At 67.9% G+C, this 25,863-nt stretch overlaps 4 protein-coding genes across 5 annotated transcripts; 1 reads left to right on the top strand and 3 right to left on the bottom strand.

Moving 5' to 3' along the window:
* Positions 1–260: 260 nt before the first annotated feature.
* Positions 261–2,716, bottom strand: GPR61 (G protein-coupled receptor 61). The gene is made up of 2 exons (XM_052815837.1): positions 2,617–2,716; positions 261–1,831 (listed from the first exon to the last, which is right to left on the bottom strand). Exon 2 carries the CDS (start codon positions 1,597–1,599, stop codon positions 262–264), a length of 1,338 nt encoding a protein of 445 aa, XP_052671797.1. The 5' UTR covers positions 1,600–1,831; positions 2,617–2,716; the 3' UTR covers position 261.
* Positions 2,717–7,540: 4,824 nt separating this feature from the next.
* Positions 7,541–10,747, top strand: AMIGO1 (adhesion molecule with Ig like domain 1). The gene is made up of 2 exons (XM_052815835.1): positions 7,541–8,089; positions 8,121–10,747. Exon 2 carries the CDS (start codon positions 8,340–8,342, stop codon positions 9,894–9,896), a length of 1,557 nt encoding a protein of 518 aa, XP_052671795.1. The 5' UTR covers positions 7,541–8,089; positions 8,121–8,339; the 3' UTR covers positions 9,897–10,747.
* A 1,191-nt stretch (positions 10,748–11,938) lies between these two features.
* On the bottom strand, positions 11,939–18,979 carry ATXN7L2 (ataxin 7 like 2). Its single transcript, XM_052815735.1, is given in 12 exon segments — positions 11,939–12,168; positions 12,942–13,146; positions 13,148–13,789; positions 14,411–14,532; positions 14,685–14,865; positions 14,968–15,215; positions 15,337–15,419; positions 16,232–16,518; positions 16,599–16,788; positions 16,982–17,086; positions 17,232–17,306; positions 18,838–18,979. Coding segments are annotated over 12 exon segments (2,286 nt in total). The 5' UTR covers positions 18,971–18,979; the 3' UTR covers positions 11,939–12,153.
* Positions 18,980–20,645: 1,666 nt separating this feature from the next.
* On the bottom strand, positions 20,646–25,563 carry SYPL2 (synaptophysin like 2). Of its 2 annotated transcripts, XM_052815871.1 has the most exons (7): positions 25,210–25,563; positions 24,690–24,761; positions 23,817–23,891; positions 23,033–23,157; positions 22,344–22,545; positions 22,062–22,253; positions 20,646–21,053 (listed from the first exon to the last, which is right to left on the bottom strand). In XM_052815871.1, exons 1-7 carry the CDS (start codon positions 25,522–25,524, stop codon positions 20,925–20,927), a joined length of 1,110 nt encoding a protein of 369 aa, XP_052671831.1. In that variant the 5' UTR covers positions 25,525–25,563; the 3' UTR covers positions 20,646–20,924. The 2 variants fall into 2 exon arrangements, with proteins under 2 accessions (XP_052671831.1, XP_052671832.1); XM_052815872.1 differs by lacking the exon at positions 23,817–23,891 and having other exon boundaries at positions 25,210–25,558.
* Positions 25,564–25,863: the final 300 nt, after the last annotated feature.

Raw genomic sequence — 25,863 nt, 5'->3', positions numbered from 1 at the left:
AGACCCTCCATGCCAGGACAGGGGTGACCCCAAAACCCGAGCCCCCCCGGCTCCCACGCTCGGCCCCACCATGAGACAATTTCCCCGGGGTTGTGCCCACCTGCCCGCCTCCCCCCAAACGCAGTGGCCCTTCCGGGCGAGCGTCGTGGAACCCCTGAGCCCCCATGGCGGCGAGGACCCCCCACCCACCCCAGCGAGGCACTCAGACCAGCTGTCCCCTTGCAGCCATGTTTGCCCTCCAACCCCCCCCACCCCACAACGCTACAGCTCCGGTTTGGGAGAGGCGACCACCGGCACATAGACCCCATCCCCGCCACGCCGCTCCATCCCCTCCACCGTGTCCTCATCGATCTGCCCCGGGATGCGAAAATCGACGGGAGGTTGGTCCCGCTTGGGGCTGGGGGTGCGGGGCCGGGGCTCGGTGGGACAACCAGTGCCCTGGAGAAACTGGAGGAAGTTCTCCTCGATGGAGCCCTCCCGGCTGGGCAGCCGCAGGTCCTCCTCCGGCGGCTGCTTGAAGAAACAAGTGAGGAGCCGTCCCAGCTCGCCCCGGATCTGCCGGTTGAGGCACCCGTAGAAGAAGGGGTTGGAGGTAAAGCAGAAGTAACCGAGCCAAGTGACCACGGTCTCGGCCGCCGGCCCCACCAAGGGTTGGGCGCTCAGGGCGGTGTAGAGGTGGAAGGAGAAGTAGGGCAACCAGCAGAAGAGGAATTGGCCCCCTACGGCCAGCAAGATGGCGGCCGCTTTGCCCCCCCCAAACGTCCTCTGCGGTGTGGTACGAGGGGCTCCCGAGGTGGTGACCATGGTGGAACGGCTGCTGAGCGACTCGGAGCGACGTCGTGGCGTCTCCATCCAGGTGGGGAGGGGGCCATGGTGCATGGCGGCCACCCGCGCCACCTTGAACATGCTGCAGTAGACCACCACGATGATGAGGAGGGGCAGGAGGAAGTAGAAGGCGGCAAAGAAGACCACGAAGAACTTGCAGTAGGGACCGCGGCTCCATTGCAAAGAGCAGCCACGGCCAGCGGGAACCGGCGGTCGGTCGGGTGACAACCAGCCCAGCACGGGGACGAGGGAGGTGGCCACGGCTTTGAGCCAGACACCAACAAGGACGCAGGCCACCAGCCCCACCGTCATCCTCACCTCGTAGCGCATGGGGTGCACCACGTAGTAGTAACGTTCCACGTTGATGGTGGAGATGGAGAGGATGCACATGCTGATGAAGCAGACGCTGAGGAACAGGTAAACGCGGCACATGGCCTCGCCGAAAACCGGGCTGTCGAAAACGGCCGAACCAGAGAGCATCTCCAGTGGCATCAGGGTGAGGGCGGCCAAGAAGTCCACCAGGCAGAGGTGGAAGACGAAGACGAACTTGCGCAACGCCGGCGTCTTCACGATGACGGTCATGACGGCGGCGTTGCCCACGATGGCCGTCAGGTCAATGAGCAGCATGAAGAAGAGCCCCACCGATTTAGAGGCCACGTCTTTGGGTTTGCCGTCAGCTGTGCCGTTGGGGGGCATGGGGCCTGGGGAGGGCTGGAGCCCCCGCGCCGCCCTAGAGCCGTTCCAGGCCCACGGGGTGGGCAGGGAGGGCTCCATCCTGTGCCGCCGCACCGGCGCTCACCGGCCCATCGCCCATCCTTGGGGCGGCGAACGCGGGGCAGCCGGGCATTGCCAGGGGCTCACATCTTCGCCCGCCCTACACCTGCCGCCGGCCCCGGGTCGTGGTCCGGGGACGGGTGCTGTCACGGCGGCGGCACTCAGAGCACCCAAGGGTGCCCCCCGGCCCCGCTCATCTCCCTGCTCCTCGCTGCCAGGCAGCGCCGGGCACCTGTGGGGAAGGTAGAGCCATCAGCTGGGGGGGCACGACCCTGGGGGGACCTGTGAGAGCCCGGGGGGGTCTCAGCTCAGCTGTGACCCCTCAGCCGCAGCCCCCATCACCCCTCAGTCCCCGTCCATGACACCCCTCCCCACCAAACCCGTTTCTCAACCAAAAGCCTCATGCCCTCCAAAAATGAGCAATTCTGGGGCTAAAGCCCCCAAACTCCAACGTTTCGGCCCAAAACACCCCAGCGGGATCCTTCGCCCAGAGCCTGGGGACCATGAGGGGTCGCAGGGATGGGGGGGTATCACCAGCACCCCGAACGCCTGGATTCACCCCTTGCACTTTGAGGGCCCTGCGTGACCCCCCACCCTGAGCCCATCCCCAGGATGGGTGCTGCACCCCCCCCACCCCAGAGTGTGCCACCTGCTACAAAGCAGAGCCCAGGGTGCCGGGGGGGGGGGGGGGCTGGGGACCACCCCAGAGCCCCCTACCTATGGGTGCTTCCCCAGCGGGGAGGCGGTCCCCATCCCCTGCACCCCGGGAGCCCTCGGGGGGGGGGGGTTGCTGGTGGAAGGGGGGTGCAGGCAGCGGGTGCTCTCTCCCCTACCCGCCGCCCCCCCCATCTCCAGCACCCCGGGGCGATGCCGCCGGCTGATGTCCCCCCTCCCGCCCCCGAGGTAGGGGTGTCCCCCGGTGTGTCCCCCCGCCTCGGCCGCATCCTCCCCCCCCCTCCACCCCCTCCTCCACCCCCGGGCATCGCCCCGGCGGGGCGGCTCGGCCGCGGCACCTACCCTGGGGGGCTGCATGGGGCCGCGGGCCGGGCCGAGGGCGGGGGGGGACCCCGGGCCGAGGGCGGGGGGAGTGTGGGGGGGGCCCGGACCGGGCGGGGGGGGGGGCCGGACCGGTCGGGGATGCTCGGGGCCGGGCCGGGGCCGGAGCCGCTGCGGCGAGGGATGCTCCGCACCCGCCCGGCTGCTGGGTCCTAAGCGCCTCCCGTCAGCGCGGCGGTACCCGGGGCACGGCCCCCCCCCCGGCCCCGCTGGACCCCGGGGATTGGGGGGGGGGGTGGCCGGTTGGAGCCCGGCTTTTCCTCCCCCCGGGATGGGGGATGGAGGGTGGGTATCGTCGTCGTCCCCCCCCCCCGGGTTTCTGCCCCGCGTGGTGCTTCGGGACTCAGTTTCCCCAGTCGCCCCCCAAAGGGGATGGGGGGGATCTGGGGGGAGGAGCACTGGGGGGGGGAGCAGCCCCACCGGGGCCATGGGGTGAGGAAGCAAATAGGGGGCTTGGGGAGGGGGGGAGGGACGGCACAGGAGGCACACTGGGGTGGAGGGGCAGTGGGAAGGAGGGTACAGGAGGCACATCTGCAGTGGGGGGCCCAGAGTGGGGATGGGGACGGGTGCAGGGGGATGCACAGGGCCGGGGGGGCTGCTCAGAGTGGCCGCAGAGGCCCCTGGCTCTGCCCTCCCACAGCCCAGTGCCCCTTCCCTTGCTCCCAGTTCAGCAACGGAGCAACTGGGATAGGGGCAGTGCCACCCCCCCCTGCTCTGTGCCTCAGTTTCCCCAGGGCACGGCCATTAGCTTACAAGGGGGATCCCCATCACTTCCAAGGACTGGCATCCCCCACAAGCCTGCACAGGCTGCGAACTTCCTCCTGGCAGTGCCCTGGACCCCGGCCCATGGGTGCCCAAGGCGGGGACGCGTGGCCAAGCGGGCCCCAACCCCGGGGCTGGTGTGTGGAGGGTGGCAAGCAGCCGGCGGGCGAGGCGGGCAACGCGTGTCCCTGCCACAGGCCCCGTGCGTCACGTGCCCATTGCTAGGTTACAAGGACCCAAAAATAAATCCATCCAAACCAGATTAGAAACGTGGGACCTCGGATGAACCAGCCCTGTCGTACTGGGGCCCGGCGACGGCTGCCGGTGGCTCCCCGGTCACCGCAGGCACCGGTCATGCCGGCATGTGATCTCCTGGCGAGCAGGAGTGTTGGCAACTTGGGGGGGCACCCATTCTGCCCAACATCCCCCCTCACCTGCCCTGGATCCATCCCCTGCCCCGTGCAGCAGCGTAGGGATCGATCCTGCTCCCCAGCGTGGGGGAAAGCCCTGCCCCCCCCCCTTGTTACTCGTTAACATGGGTGTGCACCAAAATCCAGGACGGCACCCTACCCTGGGTGCCCACCCCAACCTGGGTGTCCACCCCACCCCAAGCTCACACCCCACCAGCCCCTGCCTCCTCCCTCCCTTGTGCGGATGCAGGCAGGTGTTCAGCCACGCCGACCCCTCCCAGCACCCCGATGTTTTGGGGGTCTCTCATGGTGAGGAGATGCTGAGCCGGCCACCTGCACCCCACAAGCCAGGAAGGACCCAGCTGTGAGGAGCATCACTCCCCCACTCCGGGTGTCCAGAAAGGGGAGCGGGGGGTCTCTGCACCCCCCCACCCCTGGCACATGGGGTGCATTCTGAGAATGGGGGGATCCTGAGGGTTTTTCTCCTCCCAGGGGAAACTGAGGCAGAGAGCCAGGGTTGCTCCTGCCCTGTCATGCCGGTGTCAGCGCCTGGTGCAGGCAGATTTATGGCTTTGCTGTTTCCTGCCACCGGAGCATCAATAATTCAGGGCCCGTGTGGCCGCACCACCATGGCACAGCCTCGCAGCCGCCTGCAATTCCTCCTGTCCCCCCCGGTGCCGCCCTGCAGCTGGGGGAAGACACCCCCCCTGCCCCGGGGGCACCCTGTGCACCCCCAGCCCCTCTGCTCCAGCCACACTGGGCACCCTCCCTGACACCTACCCCATGTGGGCCCCCCCAAAAATGTGCCTTGGCATTATGGGGCTTATGGTGCCCCCGCACTCTGATACCCCATCACCCTGACAGCCCAGCATCCCACTACCCCAGCACCTTGTCACCCCAGTACTCCAGCACCCCCAGTACACCATTATCTTGGCACCCCAGCACCAAGACACCCCAGTACCTCAGGCATGCTGGCCTACCAGCACCCTATGACGCTGGCAGCCCAGCAGCTGGCACTGTGGCACCGTGGCACTGTGGCACCCTACCCTCCTAGCACCCTGGTACTGAGCACCCCGGAGCCCTGGGATACCCATACCCCTGCACCCCAGCACCCCGGCACCCTGGCACACCCGTACCCCAGCACCCTGCCATGCCAGCACCCTGGCATGGCTGACTGGCTCCTCCAGCTGTGCCTGCACAGCTGGAGAGCCCTGGCCAGGCACGCAGGGTAAGCGTGTTTGCATATGTGTGCACATGCGTGTGTCTCGTGTATGTGTGTGCGTGGCTGGCTGGGGGGGCCACGCACACGTGCACAAGTACAGCGGGTGCATCTGTGTGCGCACACATGCATGCAAACCTGGCGGGTTTGCACGCATGTGTGATCAGGGGGTGCACACGTGTGTACCCCGTGTATGCATGTGTGCACGTGTCTCTAGCATGTGTGTGTGCACTCAGGCATGTGCACGCCTGCCTGTCTGCATGTGCATGCTGGCACCCATGCACTCCCATGTAGCACACACGCCTGCGGCTGGGCAGCCGGCACCAATCCTGCCTGGCATGCCGCCGGGGGCACGGTGTTGTGCCAGCTCCCCCCAGGACGCCTGGGTCCCCACCACGGGTGGCACAAGGACAAGGACACCCAGAGTCCACTGGTGGGCCGGGGAGGTTGGGGTGCGGGTGCTTCCAGCTGGGGCACCCCCACTGCGGGGGGGTCTGGGTCCTGGGTGGGTGCCAGGCTGGGCAGCGGGTGCTGGGCAGGGATTAGCACCCGGATTAAAGCAGAGAAATTGAGGACGATCAAAGGACAAAATTCCCTGTCAGACAGGGTTGGGGGGGGACGATGGCAGTGGAAGGGGGGGCAGCATGGGGTGGCACCCAACTGGGGGGAGCATATGTTGGGGTGCAGGGAGCAGCCAGGGAGGGGTGGACGACAGGGCAAGGGACACCCTGGGGACACCCTGCTCTGTGTTGCAGGGGGGTCCCCTTTAATTACTCCCCCCCCAATAAAAAGCTGCATCATCTCAGCGCGGTTTGTTCTGGCTCCTTTCCCTCTAATTTTGGACCCAAAAAACCAGCACAAATGTTTTACATCTAAAAATATGCCCAGGAGGCAGAGACACGGCCGTGTGCATGGTGGGGGGGCCACAGGGCACCCCTGCCTGGCTGGGGCAGCGGCACCCAGGGGTGCCCCTTGTCGGGGACCCCAGTGCAGGTCGTGTCCCCTCCATCCTAGGGATGGTGGGTGGCACTGGGATGGGGACAGTGCTGGGGAATTCAGGATGGAACTGGTGGTCTGGGCCAGTGTCATGGGACATGGGCCAGTGCCAGGGGGTCTGGGCTGACACCATGGGACATGGGCCAGTACTGCCAGCAGGTACCAGCAGAGCAGGATGGGGCAGGTTCTGGGGCAGCACAGATGGATTTGGGATGGGGTTGGGGCTGGGATGAGGGTGGGATGGGGATGTAGGTGGGGCTGGGGCTGACATGGGATGAAGATGGGGATGAGGATGGTGTGGGTACGGGGATGGAGATGGGGATAGGATGGGGAGGGGTATGGGTATGGGTATGGGGATGAGGATGGGGACAGGGATGGGATGAGGATGAGGATGGGGACAGGTATAGGGGATGGGGATGAGGATGAGATGTGATGGGAGGGGTATGGCGGTGGGGATGAAGATGGGGACAGTGATGGGATGAGGATGAGGATGGGGCTGGGGCCAGGTATGGGGATGGGGATGAGGGTGAGGATGAGATAGGATGGAGAGGGGTATGGGGATGGAGAGGGGGATTGGGATGAGGATGAGGACGGGGACAGGGATGGGATGGGGATGATGGGGACGGGGACAGGGATGAAGATGGGGATGAGGATGGTGTGGGGATGAGGATGGAGATGGGGACAGGGATGGGAGGGGGATGATGGGGATGGGGACAGGGATGAAGATGGGGATGAGGATGAAGATGGTCTGGGGATGAGGATGGAGATGCAGATAGGATCGGGAGGGGTGTGGGGATGGGGACGAGGGTGGGGACAGGTATAGGGGATGGGGGTGGGGACGGGGATGATGTGGGGTTCGGGGATGATGCCGGGACCGGGGGTGGGTTCTTCCCGGGGGGGGCCACGGCCGGGGGGCGATGCGCGGCCCACGAGGGGTTAAGCGGGCGCTGCCGCCATTGGTCGCGGGCGATGCGGCGGCAGCCAATGGGGATCGGCCGTGCGCGGGGTGCGCCGCGCCGGGGCCGCCCCCAGACCCTGTCCCGGGGCCGCGGGTGCGCGCTGCAGCGGGCGCGGGGCCCGTCCCGGCCCGCTCGGCTCCGCTCGGCTCCGCTCGGTTCGGCCCGGCCTGCTCGTCTCGTCTCGGTTCGGCCCGGCCCGCTCGGCTCCGTCCGGCCCCGCTCGGCTCTGCCCGGCTTCGTTCGGCGCCGCTCGGCTCCGTTCGGCCCCGCTCGGCTCCGTTCGGCCTCGCTCGGCTCCGTTCGGCTCTGCCCGGCTCGGTTCGGTCCGGCTCGGCTCGTTTCGGCTCGGCTGGGCCGCGCTCGGCCTCCCCTGCCCGCCCTCCTCCGCACCGGCCCCGGTATCCGGCCCCGGTATCAGGCCCCGGTAACGCCTCGGGAAGCCGGGGGGGCGGGGGGGGGGGGGCGGTGAGCATCCTCCCGCGGGCTCCGTCCGCGGCAGGGCCGGGACCGGGGGGGGAACCGGCGGGGGGGGGGGGGGTTCGAAGGCCGCCTCCGCAGCGCGGGGGGAGCGGGGCTGCGGCGGGCGGGAGCCCCGGGGCGAGCTGCGACCCGGGTGGGCAGGGACCCACGGGCAGGCTGTGACAGCCGGTGACAAAGCCACCCCAGGCTAGGACACCGGGTGACCGAAGCCAGCTCTTGCCGTGACACCAGCGGTGAGCAAGGAGCCCGGCGCGTGCCGTGACAACGGGTGGGCGAAGCCACCCCGGGGTGCGTGCTGTGACATTGGGTGACCAAAGCCACCCCACGCCGTGACACCAGGGGACCAAAGTCCCTCCGTGGTGCTGGCTGTGACACCGGGTGACCAAAGCCACCCTGTGCCGTGACACTGAGTGAGCAGCAAGCCCAGTGCACGCCGTGACACTGGGTGACCAAAGCCACCCATAGCACATGCTGTGATACTGGGTGAGCAAGCCACCCTGTGCTGTGACGCCGGGTGAGCGGCTAGCTGTGACACTGGGTGGCCAAAGCCACCCCATAGCATGTGCTGTGACACCGACTGACAAAGCCACCCTGCACCGTGACACCGGGTGACCAAGCCGCTCTGCGCCGTGACACCAGGCGAGCAGCTAGCCTGGCACATGCTGTGACACCGGGTGACCGAAGCCACCCTATAGCACATGCTGTGACACGGGGTGACAAAGCCACCCCACTCTGCAACACCGGGTGACCAAGCCACTCTGCACCGTGACACCAGGTGAGCAGCTAACCCGGTGCATGCCGTGACACCGGGTGACCGAAGGCACCCCGTGCAAGCCAATCCCGTGCCCCCAGCCCGCCATGCCGGGGGTGGTGGGCATGCCGGTGCCCCGTCCCCAGCACCCATGTGACACTGTGGGGCACAGTGTGGCCATGGCGGGCTTCGGGGGGCCGGGGGCCCTGCTGCCACTAATGCCGCTGCTGCTGGCGCTGGCACTGCTGTCACCGTGGGGGTCCGCGGGAGGGAGCTGCCCCCCGCGCTGCGTCTGCGCCTCCAACATCCTGAGCTGCTCGCAGGCGGTGCTGAGCTCGGTGCCGGCCCCCCTGCCCCGCTTCACCGCCGTCCTCGACCTCAGCCACAACAACGTCAGCCGGCTGCGTGCCGACTGGGCGCCGGTGCGGCTGGCCCACCTCCATGCCTTGCTGCTCAGCCACAACGGGCTCTCCTTCGTCTCCACCGAAGCCTTTGCCCACGTACCCCACCTGCGGCACCTGGACCTCTCCTCTAACCGTCTCCGGGTGCTGGAGGAGAACCTCTTCAGCGACCTGGCCGAGCTGGAGGTCCTCCTCCTCTACAACAACGAGATCTCTGCTGTGGATCGCACCGCCTTCGATAACCTCAGCCGCCTCCGTAAGCTTTACCTGGGGCAAAACCGCATCGCCCGCTTCCCACTGGAGCTGCTGCGCGACGGCAGCCGCCTGCCCCAACTGGCCCTGCTCGACCTCTCGGCCAACCGCCTCCGCAGCTTGCCCATCGGCGAGCTGCAGGCACTGCCCGCCTGGCTGCGTGACCGCCTCTACCTACATGGCAACCCACTGGCCTGCGACTGCCCGCTTTTCCAGCTGGTTGCCCGCGGTCGTCGCCGCCGGTTGAGCGCCGTGATGGATTTCCAGGAGGAGTTGCGGTGCTTGCTGCCCACTACCCAGGCGCACGTCGGTATCCTCGCCCTGGCCGGCCGGCAGCCGCTCAACTGCAGCGAGGCACGGGAAGCGGTGCTGGAAGCCCACCTGGGTGACACCGTCACCCTCAGCTGCGACACGCGGTTACGGGGGGTACGTAACCGGCACTGGGTGACGCCAGGAGGCGAACGGGTGTTGGAGGAAGGGGGTAATGGCAGCGCCGCTCTCCTGGCGAACGGCAGCCTGCAGCTGCGGGCGCTGCGCCCCGAGGACGCCGGCACCTACGCCTGTTGGGTGGCGGGTCCCCTCCTCAACGAGACCCTTTACGTGGAGCTGCTGGTGCACAACTTCACCCTGCACGGTCCCCACGACACCCTCAACACCGCCTACACCACGCTGGTGGGCTGCATCCTCAGCGTGGTGCTGGTGCTCATCTACCTGTACCTCACCCCTTGCCGCTGCTGCTGCTGCCGCGGTGCCGACAAGCCGCCGGCTCCCCGCGATGACAGCATCAACTCCTCCGTCCTCAGCACCACCCCCAACCACGCCACCGCCGGTGTCCCTGGGGAGCCTTGCCGGTCCCGCTCGGCCTCTGCTGCCGGCCCGGGGCAGAACGGCAGGTTCAAGGTGGGGGGCACCCCCCAGCCGCCCCCCCGGCACGGCCCCAAGGCGCAGAGGAAGGTGTCGGATCCAGACTCGGTCAGCTCCGTCTTCTCCGACACCCCCATCGTGGTGTAGGGGGCAGGACACGTTATGGGGACAGTCCCCAGGGACACCCCATGTCCCCACCACTGTTGAGACTTGTCCCCAATGGATGCGCTGCGGGCAGAAGGGGCAGCCTTGACCCCCACTGCCGTGTCCCCAGCTTGGGGGGGGGGACACACACACCATCACCCCCCTGGACTGAGCATCGCTGCTGTCCACCCACACCAGCCTCCGCCAAGGTCACCGCCACCATGCCAGCACCGTGGGACCACGAGGGACAAGGGGGCTTGTGCGGGGACAGCGTGGCCATAGAGCCGGGGGGCACTGGCCCCGCTGCCCGCTGGGCACCGCAGGACCACGGGTGACAGTGCTGGCGACAGCACCCAGGCTGGCTCGGCGGGTGCCCCCCCCCCAGGGACGGCAGCACTGGGAGCACCCACAGGCTGCGGCACTTGGGGGGGGGGGGTCCCGCTTTGGCAGGGCAGCCGCCCCCTCCCCACGGCGCTGGCCCCCCACCCCGGAGCCCTCCCTGGCATGTGTATCCCAAAGCATGAGTCCCACTGGGGGAGCATGTGCCACCCCGGCCAGTGTTTGGCAGGGGGGGGACACGTGGGGCATGTCACCCCACAGGGTGCAACCCCTCCCCAACACCCTCCTGGCCCCCCCCGTGCAACCCACAACTGCAAGCAGAGTCCCCCCCGAGGGAGTGGGACCCCAGGGGCTCCAGCACCCTAAATGGGGATATCCCTCGTGCCCCCCCCGGCCCTGTGCCCCCACAGCCCAGCCTGTCCCCCCCATGTCCCCCCCTCCCCGGGCCACGTCCCCCTCGCGCTGGCAGCTGCCCGCTGATGCCTTGGCCAAAATAAACGTCTTTCCCCATCGTGCCTGCGCAGCCCTTGCCCGGTTTTGGGGTGCTCCAAGGGTCATCCCCGAAACGGGGTCCCCTCGCTGGGTGCGGGGGGGTCGAGGACAGGGACAGTGCCACCACACCAGCCCTGTGGGACCCCCCTGGGATGGGGTGGGGGGCATGCTGTTGGCAGTGGGGGCAGGCTGAGCCGGGGCCCCTGCTGCCACCCTAGCCCCCATCTGCAGTGGAGGGGGTGGTGCACGGGAGGGCTGGGGGAGCAACGGGTTTGGGGGAGGAGGGGGGCTCACCCCAGCACCCTGGTCACCCCCCTGTGTGCCCACCCCAAGGCCCAGCCGACGTCGACCCCATCCCCATCAGGCTGTGCTGGGAGGGGGCTTCTGTGCAGCCCCCCCATGCCAGCCCTGTGCTCACCCCCCACCCCACTGATCCCCTGCCAGCACCCCTCAGAGCCCCTCTGGTCCCCAGCACCCCACTGACCCCCCCCACCCCACTGAGCCCCTCTGGTCCCCACACCAGCAGCCCACCAACCGTTATGGTGCGTGTGTCCCCCCCCCCACCCCCCTACAGTCCCCTGTACCTCTCCCACCCCACTGCCCCCCCCCAAGGACCCCCAGCACCCCTCCCTCCCTACTGCCCCCCCATCCATCTCCCCTCGGGGCGGGTCCTCACCGGGGGGCGGGGTCATACCGACGGGGTGGGGCCTTACCTGCTGGGGCGTGGCCATGCGGACGGTGGGCGGGGCTTGCCAGTCCGCAGAGGACACTGATGGCGGGGGAGGGGGACGACGCCGACACCCCCCGTCCCCGCGGGTCTCTGTGGACACCCCCCTCCCCGCGGGGGAAGCCAGGGCCACCGGGACGACATCCCTGTCCCTGGGGGGACACCCCATCCCTGCCCCCTCCCCCGCGACCTGGGGACACCCCAGCCCCTGCTCTACCCTCACAGGGCTTTTGGGGACACCCCACGGTCCCCAAACACCACGGGGACCCCCAGGACACAGCCAGGCCCCCTCCCCACCTTCTGCACTACTTGGCTTTTTTTTTTTTCTTTCTTTCTTTTTTTTTTAAAAAAAAGAAACAAAAAACAGCAATAGTAATTCTTATAAATATCCGCGGCCGGCAGCGGCCGCCGTGGTGGCCCGGTGGCCAGTCCTGTGCCGGGACTCCCCCGGCTGCCTCCTCTCCCGGGGGCTGGTTTAGCAGCAAGAGAACAGAACTGAGAGTCTTGAGGTATTTTTCTGGAGGTTGGTTTTTTCCTTCTTCTTTTTGTTTCCTTTACGGGGTTCTGGGCTTTTTTTTTTTTTTCCCCCCCCCTTCGTCAGCTTTTCGGCATTTTCTGGTGGGGGCTTCCTCACGCCCATGGTGGAGGGACGTGGGGGGACACCTGTGCCCGGTGGGGGGGGTGGCCCCGGTGGCCCCTCCGTTAATGGGCTTTGGACTGCGGGAGAGGAGATGCTGGGTCAGCCGTGGGGACTGACCCCGGGGACACGGGGGTGGCGGAGACCCCGGGCCCACGGTGTCCCCCGATCAGGTTAGGGTGTCCCCAGAGGGAGCATCCCCCGCCATGGATGAGTGTGGCCCCAGAGGGTCCCCACCTCCTCCCCCACCCAGGGTTAGGATGTCCCCAGAGGGTCCCCACAGCATCCACCATCCACAACCAGGATGTCCCAGGACCCAAGACCACAGTGTCCCCTACTTGGGGCCAGGAGGTACCCAGAGGGTCCCCATGGTGTCCCCTACCTGGGATGGGGGTGGCCCAGAAGGTCCCCATGGTGCCCTCCACCCAGAGCCATGGTGTCCCCAGAGGGTCCCCACTGCATCCACCACCCATGACCCAAAGACCGAAGACCACGGTGTCCCCCAGTGTCCCCTACTCAAGGCCAGGGGGGACCCAGAGGGTCCCCATGGTGTTCCTCACCTGGGACGTGGGTATCCCCAGAGGGTTCCCATGCCATCCCCCACCTGGAGCCATGGTATCCCTGTGGTGTGTCCCCCCCCAGGACCAGGGTGTCCCTCATGGGTGCACACAGGCAGCCCCAAGCCCTGGGAGAAGGTGGGTCCCACCTTGTCCCCTGTGGGTGCTGGTAGCCCTGGGGGGGCTCCTCATTTTGCTGCCTCACACCCTGCCACCTCTCTGCACCCCCAGGAGCACCCCAAACACCCACTCCCACCCCCCCATCTCAGCAGGGACCCCCCCCATCTCAGCCCTACCTTCAGGGCGCTCCGCTTCTCCTCGAAGCCCAGGGGGGTCCCCGGCTTCTTCCTGCGGACAGAGCCGCCCGAGTCGGGGGGGGCCGAGCCCGGGGGCGGCAGTGGGCCGGGCAGGGGGGGCGCAGGCTTGGGTTTGACAGGCCGGCAGTACGTGGCCGCGTTCTTGCGCTTCTTGACCTCGTCCTCGGAGATACAACGGGGGGGGCGGTGGCGGTGGCACCCCCGGTCCGTGCAGCGGCGAGCTTCGGGGGTCCACGGCGGTGGCACCGGGGGCGCCGCGGCAGTCCGGGGGGGTGAGCCGTTTCACCCGCGTTGCACCGTTGAGGACGGCGGTGGAGGAAGAAGCCGGGCAACCCGGAGGGGTGGGTTTCGTCTTGCCGGGGGGGGCTGAAACCTGGCAGCCGGTGTTTTTGCTTTTGACCCCGTCCCCCAAACAGGTCCGTTTATAGGGGGGGCCACCGGCGGCCAGAGGGGGCTTCCGTTTGCGGGTATTCGGATCCGTCCCGCCGACCGCTTCCCGGGCTCGGGAAGATTTGCTGGCCTTGGTGGAAGGCAACTTGCTGAAGGAGGGCGAGGGGATGTTGGCCGGCAGCGGGGAGGTGATGGACTGGCTGCCGCCCCCCCCGCACTCCGGCTGGCTGCAGGCGGCCGCCGCGTGGGGGGACCCCACCGTGTAGTTGAGGCTGGCGGGGACCCGGCCCTCCCGGGTGCCGGGGGGGGCCGCCAATGATGACGAGGTCCGTGTGGGGGGTGAGGGGGTCGAGGCGGCTGGGCCGCAGGGAGGGGTGGTAGGGCTGGGGGGGGCCGGGGGGGTGTGGAGAGGTGGCTCGGCGGCCGGAGGGATCTTCCTGCGGGAGGGGAGGGGAAGGGTGAGATGGGGCCCCCCCAAATCCCTGCTCCCATCCCTGCACCCCACCACGTCCCCCCTGATTCAGGGGTGAGATGGGACACCACCCCCACATCCCTGCTCCCATCCCTGCCCCCCACCACATCCCCCGATTCAGGTGGGGAGGGTTGAGACGGAGCCCCCCCAAATCGCCACTCCCATCCCTGCCCCCCACCACATCCCCCCACTTTAGTTAGGGAGGGGTGAGATGGGACCCCCCCAAATCCATGCTCCCATCCCAGCCTCCCAACACCTCCCTCCCAATTTAGGTGGGGAGGGTTGAGACGGGGCCCCCCCAGATCCCTGCTCCCATGCCTGCCCCCTGCCACATCCTCCCTGATTCGGGTGGGAGGGGTGAGACGGGACACCCCCCCCCTCGGATCCCTGCTCTGATCCCTGACCCCTGCCACGTCCCCCCCAATTCAGGTGGGGAGATGCGAGATGGGACCCCCCTCAAATCCCCACTCCCATCCTTGCCCCCCCCACATTCAGGTACACCCCCCTCCATGCCACACTGGGACCTCAGGGAGGGCAAACCTGGCACCCAGCAGCACCCCCCAGCACCCGCTGCCCCCCCCCTCACCTCCACATGTGGGAGCTGAGGTGCCGCTCCAGCATGGAGCCCAGCGCCGAGCAGAAGCGGTCGAGCCGCCGGTTGAAGACGTAACAGCCCGGGCTGACCAGGCGGCTCCCAAAGGTGCAGAACTGGGGCGGGGGACACACACACACACATGACCCAGTCAGCATGGCCCCCCCCAAGCCCCCCACCTGGCACGGGGCTGGCAGCGGGATACAGGTGGGTGGGCTGACGGCAGGGCTGGGGGGTCCCCAACCCACCCCGGCGTCCCCTCACTCACCGCCTGGGGCCGTGGTGGGCGCGTGGGGGGGTGGGGGGGCTCCTCGCCCCCCTCCTCCTCGCTCTCCTCGCTCGACACCCGGCTGCCCGCCTTGGGCAGGGGGAAAGGGAACACCCCCGTGCCCCCTTCCCCGGAGGCAGCCGGCGTGTCCTCAGGGTCGCTGTCGGAGGAAAGCCGGGCCCTGCACCACAGAGGGGGGGGGTGGGGGCGGTGAGAGATTTTTGGGGTGCCCGATATGGGGGGTGTCATCATCCCCCCGCCACCTGGATGCCGGGGTCCTCACCTGGGGAGCGGGCAGTGAGAGTGGGAGTGGGGTGGCTTGGCTCGGCAGGGAGAGGTGCTGGGGGGGCCGGTGGGGGGCTGCGGCAGCGAGGAGGGGTCCTGGTGGGAGGGGGGCAGCGGTTCCTTCCCGGGGGGACTCCTCTCCTTCGGGGACTCGCCCTTGCGGGAGCTGGCCTTCAGCTCGGCCACCAGCACATCAAAGTCCTTGGCCCGACCCTGCACCTCGCGGCGTTGGTGAACCGAGTGGATCTGTGCCAGGCAACAGCGGGGAGGGGGCCAGGGGGGGTAAGAAAATACCCGCCGAGACCCCTCCAAAAACCCCTGGGCAGGATGATGGTGTCCCCCCCCCACCACCCCGGCATCCCACTACCTTGCAGGTCAGCAAGCGGGTGCAGATCTTCTTGGTGTCGGGGTTGAGCACGCCGCACTGCCTGTTCAGGTCGCACTCCTTGCCTGCGGGCAGAGGAAGGCAGCGGGATGCCGGGGGGGGCTGGGGGCCCGAGCTGTATTGGGGGGGGGGAACAAGTGCTTTGCCCCCCCGCCCCGACGTCCGACCCCGGTTGAGGTTTCCACCGGTGTGGATGGCAGGATGAGAGTGGCGGCAGCGGCAGGGGGGCACAGCCTCACCAGGACCGCCGCTGGCTGGCCATGGAGGGGGGGCTCTGCAGGGGTCACCCCAACCTACCCTGGCCAGGGCTGGAGATGGAGACCCCCCTCCTCGGAGCAAGAGGCCACAGCATCCCTGCTCTGAGCAGGGAGGTGAGGGTGAACAAAAGTCCCGAGAGTCACCCTCTGTGGGGCGGGGGGGCCGCCATCTCCTGGCCCCCCCCCCTTTTTGCCCCCTCCCCAGGGCGAGCCCCCCCTTTCACCCCCAGCCTGGGTTCTGCTAATGGCATCGCTCACTGTCACCCAAGAGTGCCCACGAGCACCGTGGCATCTGTCCGACTCCCATATCTGGGGGGGGATTCAAGGTGGGGGGGGTTGAACCCTGGCTCACGCTCTTGCCGCACGCCGCCGCCGCCGTTCCTCCGGGCCAGCTGGCACCGCGGGCAGAGACCCTAAACCTGCCGGGTGAACGGAGCTGGGGTCAGGGCACGGCTCCTCCGGATTCAGGAGGAGAGGTGGGAGATGCCCCCTCGGTACCTACCCCGCTGCCAGACCCGGCCACCGAAATAACGGGACCGGGATGCCGCGCCGGGATCCGGTGCCACGCGGCACTGACCTGCCGCCCCCACCCCATCGCCGGCAAGGAAAGGGGGACTCACGCGCCAGCTTCTTGTGGGACCTGGGGGGCGGCTTGGAGGCGCCCGCGTCCTTCTCCCCCAGGGCGGGCGTGCTCTCCGGTTTGCACCCGGGGCCATCGGCGGGCATCGCCGAATCCCCCCCGACCCCGGCTGACACCGGGGGCTCTTTCGGCACCGCGGCGGTGGCGGGTTTCCCCAGGGGTTCCTTGGAGTTGGTGGGTACGGCTTTGGGGGGCACCTTGATCCCGTGCCCATCCGGTTTGGGGATGCTGGGGATCTTCTCCAGGTTGACCACGGGCACGAACAAGCTGGGGAGAGAATTTGGTGGGGGGGTGTCAGAGCGGCCCTGTGGCAGAGAAGGAGCCAAGCCGCCTGTCCTGGCACTCACCAGAGGTTGTTGTCCTTGTCCGGCCGCTCAGGCAGGGGCTGGACTCGCCCACGGGCACCTGGGGGCTTCTCCCGCAGCACCTTGGCCGCGCCGGGGGTCCCGCCGGCTGCCGGCTGCCCGTTGACGGCGACGTGGCACTTGGCGGCGGTGGCGCGGGCGTACAGCTTGCTGAGGGGGCCGTGGCGGCGTTCTGCCAGGACAGGGTGGGATGGGGTGGTGGGGGGAAAGCCTGGTGTTAGCCTGCGCACAGGGTCCCACCGCCGTGAGCCACCCAACCCTGGGCTGTGCCAGCACAGCTGCCTTCCCGTGTCCCTCCCGATGCCGGAGGGGATGTTGTGGTGTGAGGATAGCCATGCCCGGAGCCCCCCACCACCCTGGCTCACCGCAGTGCTTCTGGAAGGCCTGGGGCTTCACCACCTGGCTGCAGTGGTTGCAAACCACCAGGTAAAACTCGTCATGCGCCGGGCAGTGGCCAAAGATGTTCATGTCTGCAGGGCGAGAGTTCGGTGAGCAGCGCAGCATGGCTCTCACCGGGTCTCGGTGCCGTGGGAAGCATCACGGCCTGAGGGTCCCGGCTGGAAGGCAAGCACAGCCCCAAAACACCAGATTTTTTCCCCAAAGGAGGGAGCTTACCTTCTTTAATCAGGGTCATGGCATCCAGTTTCTTGCCGCTGCTCTTCCCGCTCTCCTCCAGCTCTGACCCTGATCCTGCCGGAGACAAAACCTCATCAGCAGTGGCCGGCACGAGGACAGTCCCGGCTTCCCCTGGCTACATCCAGCATCAGGTGCAGGTGCCAAGTCCTCGCTGCCGGCAGCGCCGCTGCTCCCGGCCATCAAACGCCACCAGCGCTCCCTGAACAATTAAACCAGCTAAAATTAGATGAGAGGGATGGATCCATCCTGGGATCAGGGTTGGCCCCGTGGCGTGCCATCGCCTCCGAGGTCCCCATCCCGCCACCCCGTGCCAGACCCTGCCAATAGCCCACCGCTAGCGGGGTGCAGGCACTCCTGGGGACATCCCACAGCTGGGATGTGACCGGTGTCAGCCCCCACTACCCAGGGGACACCCGGGGACACCCCTGGGGACACCCCGGTCCCCATCCAACCATGGCCCCGCAGCCGGCATCCTCACTGGCCATGCCTGGCAGGTGTCCCAGCCCCAGCTGGCTGCATCAGGCATTGCTGCGGGGGGAACCAGGCCAGCGGTGATGGTGTCCTGGGCCAGCTGTGCGATACTGGGTGCCTAGTGCCATCCAGCAGTGCTATACTGGGCACCCAGTGCTGTCCAGCTGTGCCATACTGGGTGCCCAGTCCATCCCCAGTCCTATCAGGCCATGCCATACCAGGTGCCCAGTCCCGTCCAGCCATGCCATACTGGGTGCCTAGTCCCATCCAGCCATGCCATACTGGATATGCAGTCCTGTCTGGCCGTGCCATACTGGGCACCCAGTCCCAATCGGCAGTGCCATACTGGGCACCCAGTCCCATCTGGCCGTGCCATACTGGGTGCCCAGCTATGCACAGCCATGCCAGGAGCGCCCATGCCCCATCCAATCGTGCCGAGAGCCCACGCTGTGCCCGCCAGCTGGCCGGTCCCATCTCAGCCGCAACATGGGGCAGCAGTGGGGCAGTGCCCACGCTGGCGTACCTGGTCCGGGTGTGCAGAGTCCACTGGGGCAGTGCCCAGCTCCCCAGTACAGGGCACCTGGTTCCCAGTGCTTAGCACCCAGTTCCCAGCGTAGGGTATCCCAGTGCCCAGCATGTGATGCCCGGTTCCCTGCCTGGGGCACCTGGTACTCACCGCCTGGTTCCCAGTGGCTGGTCTGGGGCACCCGGTGCCCTCTGCCCGGTCCGGGCTAACGGCGGCAACTGGTTCCCAGTCTGGGCTACCCAGTGCCCACCGCACCCGGGGGTATCTGGCACCCGGGATGAGGCACCCGGTAACTGGCTCCCAGTAACGGGCACAGGGCTCCCAGTGACCAGACTGGGATGCCCGGTGCAGGGTGCCCGGTTCTCGGTGCCCGGTGTGGAGCTCCCGCTTCCCGCTGCCGGGTTCCCGGTGCAAAATGCCCAATTCCCGGTACCGGGTGCCCGTTGCGGGGCGCCCGCTCTCCGCCTACCGCGCGGCGGCGCTAGGACCGGGGTGGCGGGGGGGGGGGGGGGGGGGGCGGCGGGCGCGGCTCCGTTCGCGGCACCCCCCCCAGCCCCCCCGCCCGCTGCCGCCGCCGCCGCCCCTCACCCGGCTCGGCCGGCGGCCCGGCCCGCTCCACCCAGGCGCTCCAGCTCTGTCCCGCGAACTCGTCGAGGCTGGGCAGCCGCCGCTCCGCCGCCGCCGCCGCCATCGCCGCCGCCGCGCGCCCACGCGCCGCCATCGCCGCCGCCGCCGCGGGAGCGCGCCCCCCCCGCCGCCGCCGCCGCCGCCGCCGCCCCCGCCCCGCGCACCCCCGCGCATGCGCCGCGCGCCCCCGCCCGCCCCGCGGCACCACGGGCGGTGTAGTCCCGCCGCCCGCCCCGGCCCGCTCCGCTCCGCCCCGCCCGGGGGCTGCCCCGCACCGGCGCCGTCCCGGGACAACCGCTGTTGTGGACGGGCTGGGGGGTCCCTATACCGCTATACCGGGCGGGGGACCCGCGGTGATCCCCGCACGGGGCTGGGCACCCGGGGGCGACGTACGGTCCCTATAGGGGACTGGGGACCGGGGGGGACATGTAGTCCCTATAGGGGACTGGGGACCCGGGGACGACACATAGTCCCTAGAGAGGACCGGGGAGCCTGGGTGATCCCTACACGAGGCTGGGGACCCGGGGTGATCCCTATACGGGGCTGGGGACCCGGGGGCAACATATAGTCCCTATAGGGGACTGGGGACCGGGGCGTTATCCCTATAGGGGCTGGGCACTCGGGGGCGAGATATAGTCCCTATAGGGGACTGGGGACCCAGGGGCGATATATAGTCCCTATAGGGGGCTGGGGACCCGGGGGTGACATGTAGTCCCTATAGGGGACTGGGGACCCCGGGTATCCCTATAGGGGTCTGGGAACCTGGGGGTGACATATAGTCCCTATAGGGGACTGGGGACCCGGAGTTATCCCTATACATGACTGCACAGCCAGAGGAGATATATATCCACTACGTGGGGCTGGGGACCCAGGGGCCCTATATATGCCCTATACAGGGCTGGGGACCTGGGCTTATTCCTGTACAGGGCTAGACAGCCAGGGGTTACATATACCCCTTATATGGGGCTGGACAGCCACGGGTTATATCCACCCCCTATACAGAGCTGGGGAACCAGGGGTTACCCCTATACAAAACTGGACTCTCAGGGGTTACAGATACCCCCTATATGGGGCTGAACAGCCAGGGGTGACATATAGCCCCTATACAGAGCTGGGGACTCAGGCGTTGTATTTACCCCCTATACAGGACTGGGGACCTGAGGTTATCCCTATATATGGCTGGACAGCCAAGGGTGACATATGCTGCCTATACAGGGCTGGGGACCTGGGGGTTAGATATACCACCTATACAGAGCTGGGGATGCCGAGGTTATCCCTATATGGCGCTGGACTCCCGGGGGTTACATATACCCCTGACATAGGGCTGGACAGGCAGGGGTTATATATAGCCCCTATACCTCAGCAGGTATTTAGTTATACAGGTGTTAGTTACTCCCTGTATAGAGCTGGATACCCAGGATTATATACAGCCCCTATATAGAGCTCGGCACCCAGGGCTTATATATCCGCTTTGGACATCGGGGGTTATCTGTACCCTTATAGAGAGCACGACACCAGGAGTTACCCCTATGCAGAGCAGGATGCCTGGGGGTTATATATAGCCCCTGTACAGAGCTGGCCCCTGGGACTTATATATATTCCTATAGAGAGCTGGACACCCAGGTGTTATGTATACCCTTATACAGAGCAGGACATCCAGGAGTTGTATATACCCCCTACATAAAGCTCCTTATACAGAGCAGGACATCCAGGAGTTGTATATAGCCCCAATATAGAGCCAGACACCAGGGGTTATACGCACCCCTATATAGAGCTGGTACTCAGGACTTTTATACGCCCCCCATACAGACGTGGACACCCCGGGGTTACACATAGAGCCCCCCCATACAGAACGGGACACCCAGGCTTACGCAGACCCCTATATACAGCCAGGCAGCGGTGGTTAATGCCCCCTACCCGGGTTTACGCATCCCCCCCCCCATAGCATCCGTAGCCCCCGCGGCTCCAACCCCGGGGCCAGCGACACCCCGTCCCCGGGCTGGCGGCCGGCGCGAGGTCCCGGGGGACAGGTGGGACCCCCGGGGTGGCTACTGCTTGTCGATGGCACCCTGCTCGGCGGCACTGTCGTGGGGCGCAGCCTGCGCCTGCCACGACGTCTCCTTCAGCACGAACCAGCAGTTCCCGGCCCACAGCAGAAAGTTGATGAAGCCAAAGAGCTGGGGGGAGAGGAGAGAGCCCCGGGCGGGGGGCACCTGTGGGTGAGCCCCGGCCCCCGGTGCCCCACGCGCCCCGTGCGACCCCTGCGCCTCGTGCAATGCTTGCAACCCGTGCACCCAATGCACCCCACGCGCTCCATGCACCCCGTGCACCTTACGCAACCCGTGCACCTCATGCACCCTATGCACCCCATGTGCCCCGTGCACCCCATGCAACCCGTGCACCCCATGCACCTCATGCAATGTGTGCAACCCATGCAACCTGTGCACCCAATGCGCCCCATGTGCCCCATGCACCTCATGCAACCCACACACCTTGTGTGCCCCATGCATCTCATGCAACCCATGAACCCCATGCATCCCCCATACACCTCATACACCTCATGCACTCCATGCACCCCAACCACCCATGCCAGGGGCTGCATCACCACCGCCGACCCCGGCGTGGGGGTCCCCTGTGACTGGGGGGGGTGTCTCATGGGGGTGCGGGATGGGTCCCATGTCCCGTGGGACCAACGCGGAGTTAGCACCATGGCCATGGAGCACGTGTGTGCACGTTTCCACTGCCCTCTCCCGGCTGAGCTCAGGAATCCAGCATGCGTGTGCGTGCACGAGGGCTCGCAGGTGTGCCTGTACGGGGTGTGTGCCCATGTGTGTGCATGCATGTACATGCCTGTGTGCACGGTGTGTTCACGTGTGCGCGTGCATTTTCATGTGAACACGCGTGTGCATGGGTGCACATTCATGTGCATGGGCTTGGCAAGCATGTACAGGCATCCACATGTGTGTGTGTGTGCATGCGTGTGCATACGTGCTCATGCATGTGCCCCCGCAAGGGCTGGGGGCTGCTTAGCTCTGCTTGAAGCACCATAAATCTCTCCCCCAAGCAAATAAATACATATACGTGCCCATGTGTGCATGCCTGTATATATGCCCACATGTGAATACGTGCATGCATGCATGCCTATACCCCGTGTGCATTGGTGTGCACCAGTGCCCGCCTCTCACCACGGAGATGTTGGCCAGCCCCATGGCCGGCGTGGTGCCGGCGTTACAGACCACCTCCTGGCCCTGGCAGACCGCCATGGCGGCGATGAGGCTGGCGGGCCGCGTGGCCGCCTTCACGTCGGTGAGCCCCTTGCCCCACGCCGCCGCCGCCACCAGCCAGAAGAAGGCGAAGCAGACGGTGACGCAGAAATCCTGCCGGGATGGGGACACTGGGCTCAGCATCGACCCCGGTACAGAGCGGTGCAGGATCCGTCCCCCCGCTTAGGGATGCAGCCGCCTTACCGCGAAGGGGAGCTTCTTATTTTCGCCGTAGAGGGAATGAAAGCGCAGGTAAAGCACCAGAGCTGCCATGGCGTAGAGGAAGGAGAAGACCCCCAGGGTCACAAAAAATTCAGCAGGAGCAGAGAAATCACCGATGAGGTGCAGGGTGCGGGTTTCCGACTCGCCCTCGCAGTCCGGCATCTCGAAGGGGACCTGGTATAACCTGGGAGAATGGGAAGGGGATGTCGGGTGACCTGGGAATGGAGGGGACGATGGGGATGGCTCTGCCAGCCTGAAATAACTGCGCTGGGTTGGTCCCCCAGGGATGGAAGGAACAGACCAGCTGCCGGGTCAGAATCTGGACCCTTTGCCACAGTCCAGTGCCCCGGCATGGGGCAGGTGGCTGAAAGAAGGGGTTAAAACTGTGGCTCACGCATGGCTGGCCCGGCTCCATCCTCGTCTTTCCTGATTAATGAGGATTCCCCCTGCAGCCAGGGGATGCCCCACGGAGCCGGGGGTGCAGAGGGTCCCCAGCGGGACACGGGACTTCCCTGCCCACAGGGACCGTGACTGCGGTCCCATGGGGGTCCCAGCAGTGGGGATGGGGTTTAACCCCAACCCAGCACCCCATGTGCCCCCTGGCTCACTGTGGAGCCACGTTGGGTGCCTGGGTGGGTTCCGGGGGCTGTCTGGGCTCGGTGCCCCCTCACCTGAAGGGGTACCCGAACTGGACGGAAATGGCGCTCATCTCTTTGGTTTCACCACCGCAGTTCACCGTTGCCCCAGTCTCGCCGCTGAAGGAGCCGCAGGCCCCGAAGGCAAAGATGGCGAAGAGCTACGGGAGAGGAGCAGGGCGTCGGGGGGCAAGGGGAAGGGGGGGGAGCTTGAGACCCTGGGGACCCCCCCCACCCTGGGGTGGGATGCACCCAAGCGGGGGTTTGCACCCCCCGGCGCTGAGTCACGGTGGCCGCGGTGGTGCAGGGCGAGCTGCCATCCCGCAGCTGTCGGCCTCGTGCGCCAGCACCGGGGCTGCCGCCGGCACCGGCATTTGCGTCCGGGGATGAAACGGGGCAGCGACAGGGGGGCGATGCTCCGGGGGGGGCAGCAAGGCCAAACCCCCCCCGCCCCGCCCTTAATTTTAGGCATGGTGCTGAGCGACGGAGCAGGTTTCCAGCAAGCCGGGAGCATTCCCACGGTGGGACCCCCGGGGTCACCCTGCTGCCATCGGTCCCCCTCCCTGGGGAGCCGCTGCTGCCATTTCCCGGCCCTCGGCGCCGAGCTGCTCTTGTCTCCGGCCGAGGGTGCCGGGAAAACGTTGTTCCCAAATAGTTTTCTGGCAACTCATCCCAGCTGAGCTCACGGCTTCCCGCGTCCAGCCGGGTGAAGGGGGGAAGCCGAGCGGCCAGGCCTGACGCCGTGGGGATGGGCAGGCCCACGTGCGGCACCAAGGGTCAAAGCAGGAGCATTGGCAGCCACCCCAGGGATTTTCCTCACCCTTTTGGCTTCGGGGTGTCTGCACGCAGGGCCTGATCCTGCACGGTGAACCCACTGGCAGGGGGTGCCCAGCGCCTGCCCGGGTGGGATTATCCAAAGCAGAGAGATGGGATGGGGGGAAAAGCCCCCTCGACCTGGCTCCTCCAGGCAGGAGATGCCCAAACAGGTCTGGCCTTGTGCCCTGGGGCCAAGCCCCCCACCCCGTGCCTCAGTTTCCCAGCGCTGGCACCTGGGTGTGGGGCCGGCTGGGAGCCCCCCGGCCACGGCGAGGCCATGCTGCAGAAATGCCGCCCTGAAATACAATCCCGGAGCCATTCATGGCACGGCCTGGACGGGGACAGGGCTGTGGGCGCTTGGCTCCCCCCCATCCCCAGGGTCCCCCCTCGTGGGGCCCACTGACCCCCAGCCCCCCTTCCCCACCCCCCCACCCGCCCGGTGCCCCCTGAGCCTGTAGGAATGACGGGGACTCGGCACCCCAATGTCACCGTCCCCTCCGGCATGGCTGGGCAAAGCCACCTGCTCAAGGTCACCGGGGGGGCCATGTGGCCCAAACCCAGGCGGCCCCGCACCCCACCTCCCCTGGAGCCCCCCCAAGGATGGGGTCCCCACACCTAGGGCTGCCAGGGTGGGGGAGGCTCTGGAGGGGCAGGGGGGTCTCCAGGGTCCCCTCATCCTGGAGGGGTGGCTTTAAGAAAGCAGTGGGGCACCTCAAATCTGGGGGTGGGGGAAAGTGCTGGGCAGGGGTCGCAGGGGACCAGCACCCAGGGGTGCTGGGGAAGGGGCTGTGCCCGGGGCGGGGGGGGGTGGAGGTGTCCTGGTGCCGGTGCTGGGATCGGGCCCGGGGTGGGGGGGGCACACTGAGGGGGGACTCACCCATTCCAGCACCTTGATGAAGCCCAGGGGTTCCTGGAGGCGGCCCCAGCGCACCCCACCCAGGACGCGGTCCTGCGGGGAGAGAGCAGCGGGAGCCGGGGCACCGGGGCGGCACCAGGGGCTGCTCCGGGGCACCGGGGGGACTGCACCGGGGGAGTGGGGGGGCTGCAACGGGGGCTGCTGCGGGGGACAGGGGGGCTACACCGGGGGACCGGAGGGCTCCAACGGGAGTTGTCCCGGGCAGGGGGCTGCACCGGGACACCGGGTTGCTGCACCAGAACAGCGGAGGGACGGTGGGAGGCTGCACCGGGGGTCGCACCGGGACACCGGGGCGGGGGGCGGGGGGGCGCTGCACCGGGAGTTGCATGGGAGAACCGGGGGCTGCACCGGGGGTTGCATGGGGAGACCGGGAGCTGCACCGGGCGTTACACCGGGAATTGCCCCGGGCCACCGAGGCGCCGCACCGGGAGACTGCCCCGGGCGCCTGGGAGTGCGGGGGGGGGTCGCACCGGAGCCCTACCTGGAGCCGGGGCCCTTTGTCGCCGGCCGCGGGGGCGGCGGGCTCCGACATGGCCGGGCCGGGGGCGGTCGGTGCTGCCTCCGCCGCCCGCTGGGACCGCTCCGCTGTCAGAGCCGCCACCGGGAACCCCACAGCCCCCGGGGCTGGCAGCACCGCCCCGCCCCCTGCAAGGCCCCCCGGTCCGCCCCCGGACACCCCCGGGACAGCCCCCAGCCCCGGTCCGCCCCCGGTCCCTCCGCCCAGCGCGGACCCAGCCCACGGCGGGATGGGCAGACCCCCCCCACCACCCGTGGGGGTGTCCGTGCGTCCGTCCATGGGCTCGTCAGACCCCCGGTGAGTCCCCCTGGGGTCCTCAGCCCTGCAACGGGACGGGGAGCCCCGGGGCCGTGCCGGCGTCCAGCTCCCGGTGCGGTGCCGACAGCCCCGACGGGGCCGGTAACGGGGCTGTCGGCACCGCACCGGGAGCTGGACGCCGGCACGGCCCCGGAGGACCCTGGGGCATCCCGGTGTCTCTGCCCCAGCACCCCCTCCCCGGTAACCCCGGCCCGGTAGCCCCGCCCCGCCTGCCCGCCCCGCCCCGCCCCGCCCCGCCCCTCTAGAACACAGACCCCGCCCTCTTTGCCTTGTCCCCGCCCCTCCAGCTCCTCCCCTTTC

Source organism: Harpia harpyja, chromosome 19 (genome assembly GCF_026419915.1).
Source record: "Harpia harpyja isolate bHarHar1 chromosome 19, bHarHar1 primary haplotype, whole genome shotgun sequence".
Lineage (NCBI taxonomy): Eukaryota > Metazoa > Chordata > Aves > Accipitriformes > Accipitridae > Harpia > Harpia harpyja.
The sequence above is the reverse complement of the archived record's forward strand: the minus strand, read 5'-3'. Positions and strand labels throughout refer to the sequence as shown.

Excerpts from the sequence above, each read along its gene's own strand:
- GPR61 (XM_052815837.1), bottom strand. The coding sequence starts at position 1,599 with ATGGAGCCCTCCCTGCCCACCCCGTGGGCCTGGAACGGCTCTAGGGCG.
- AMIGO1 (XM_052815835.1), top strand. The coding sequence starts at position 8,340 with ATGCCGGGGGTGGTGGGCATGCCGGTGCCCCGTCCCCAGCACCCATGT.
- SYPL2 (XM_052815871.1), bottom strand. The coding sequence starts at position 25,524 with ATGGACGGACGCACGGACACCCCCACGGGTGGTGGGGGGGGTCTGCCC. Across the intron at positions 24,762-25,209 it reads ACAAAGGGCCCCGGCTCCAG|GACCGCGTCCTGGGTGGGGT; the intron begins GTAGGGCTCCGG and ends CTCTCCCCGCAG. Across the intron at positions 23,158-23,816 it reads GACACCCCGAAGCCAAAAGG|CTCTTCGCCATCTTTGCCTT; the intron begins GTGAGGAAAATC and ends CCTCTCCCGTAG.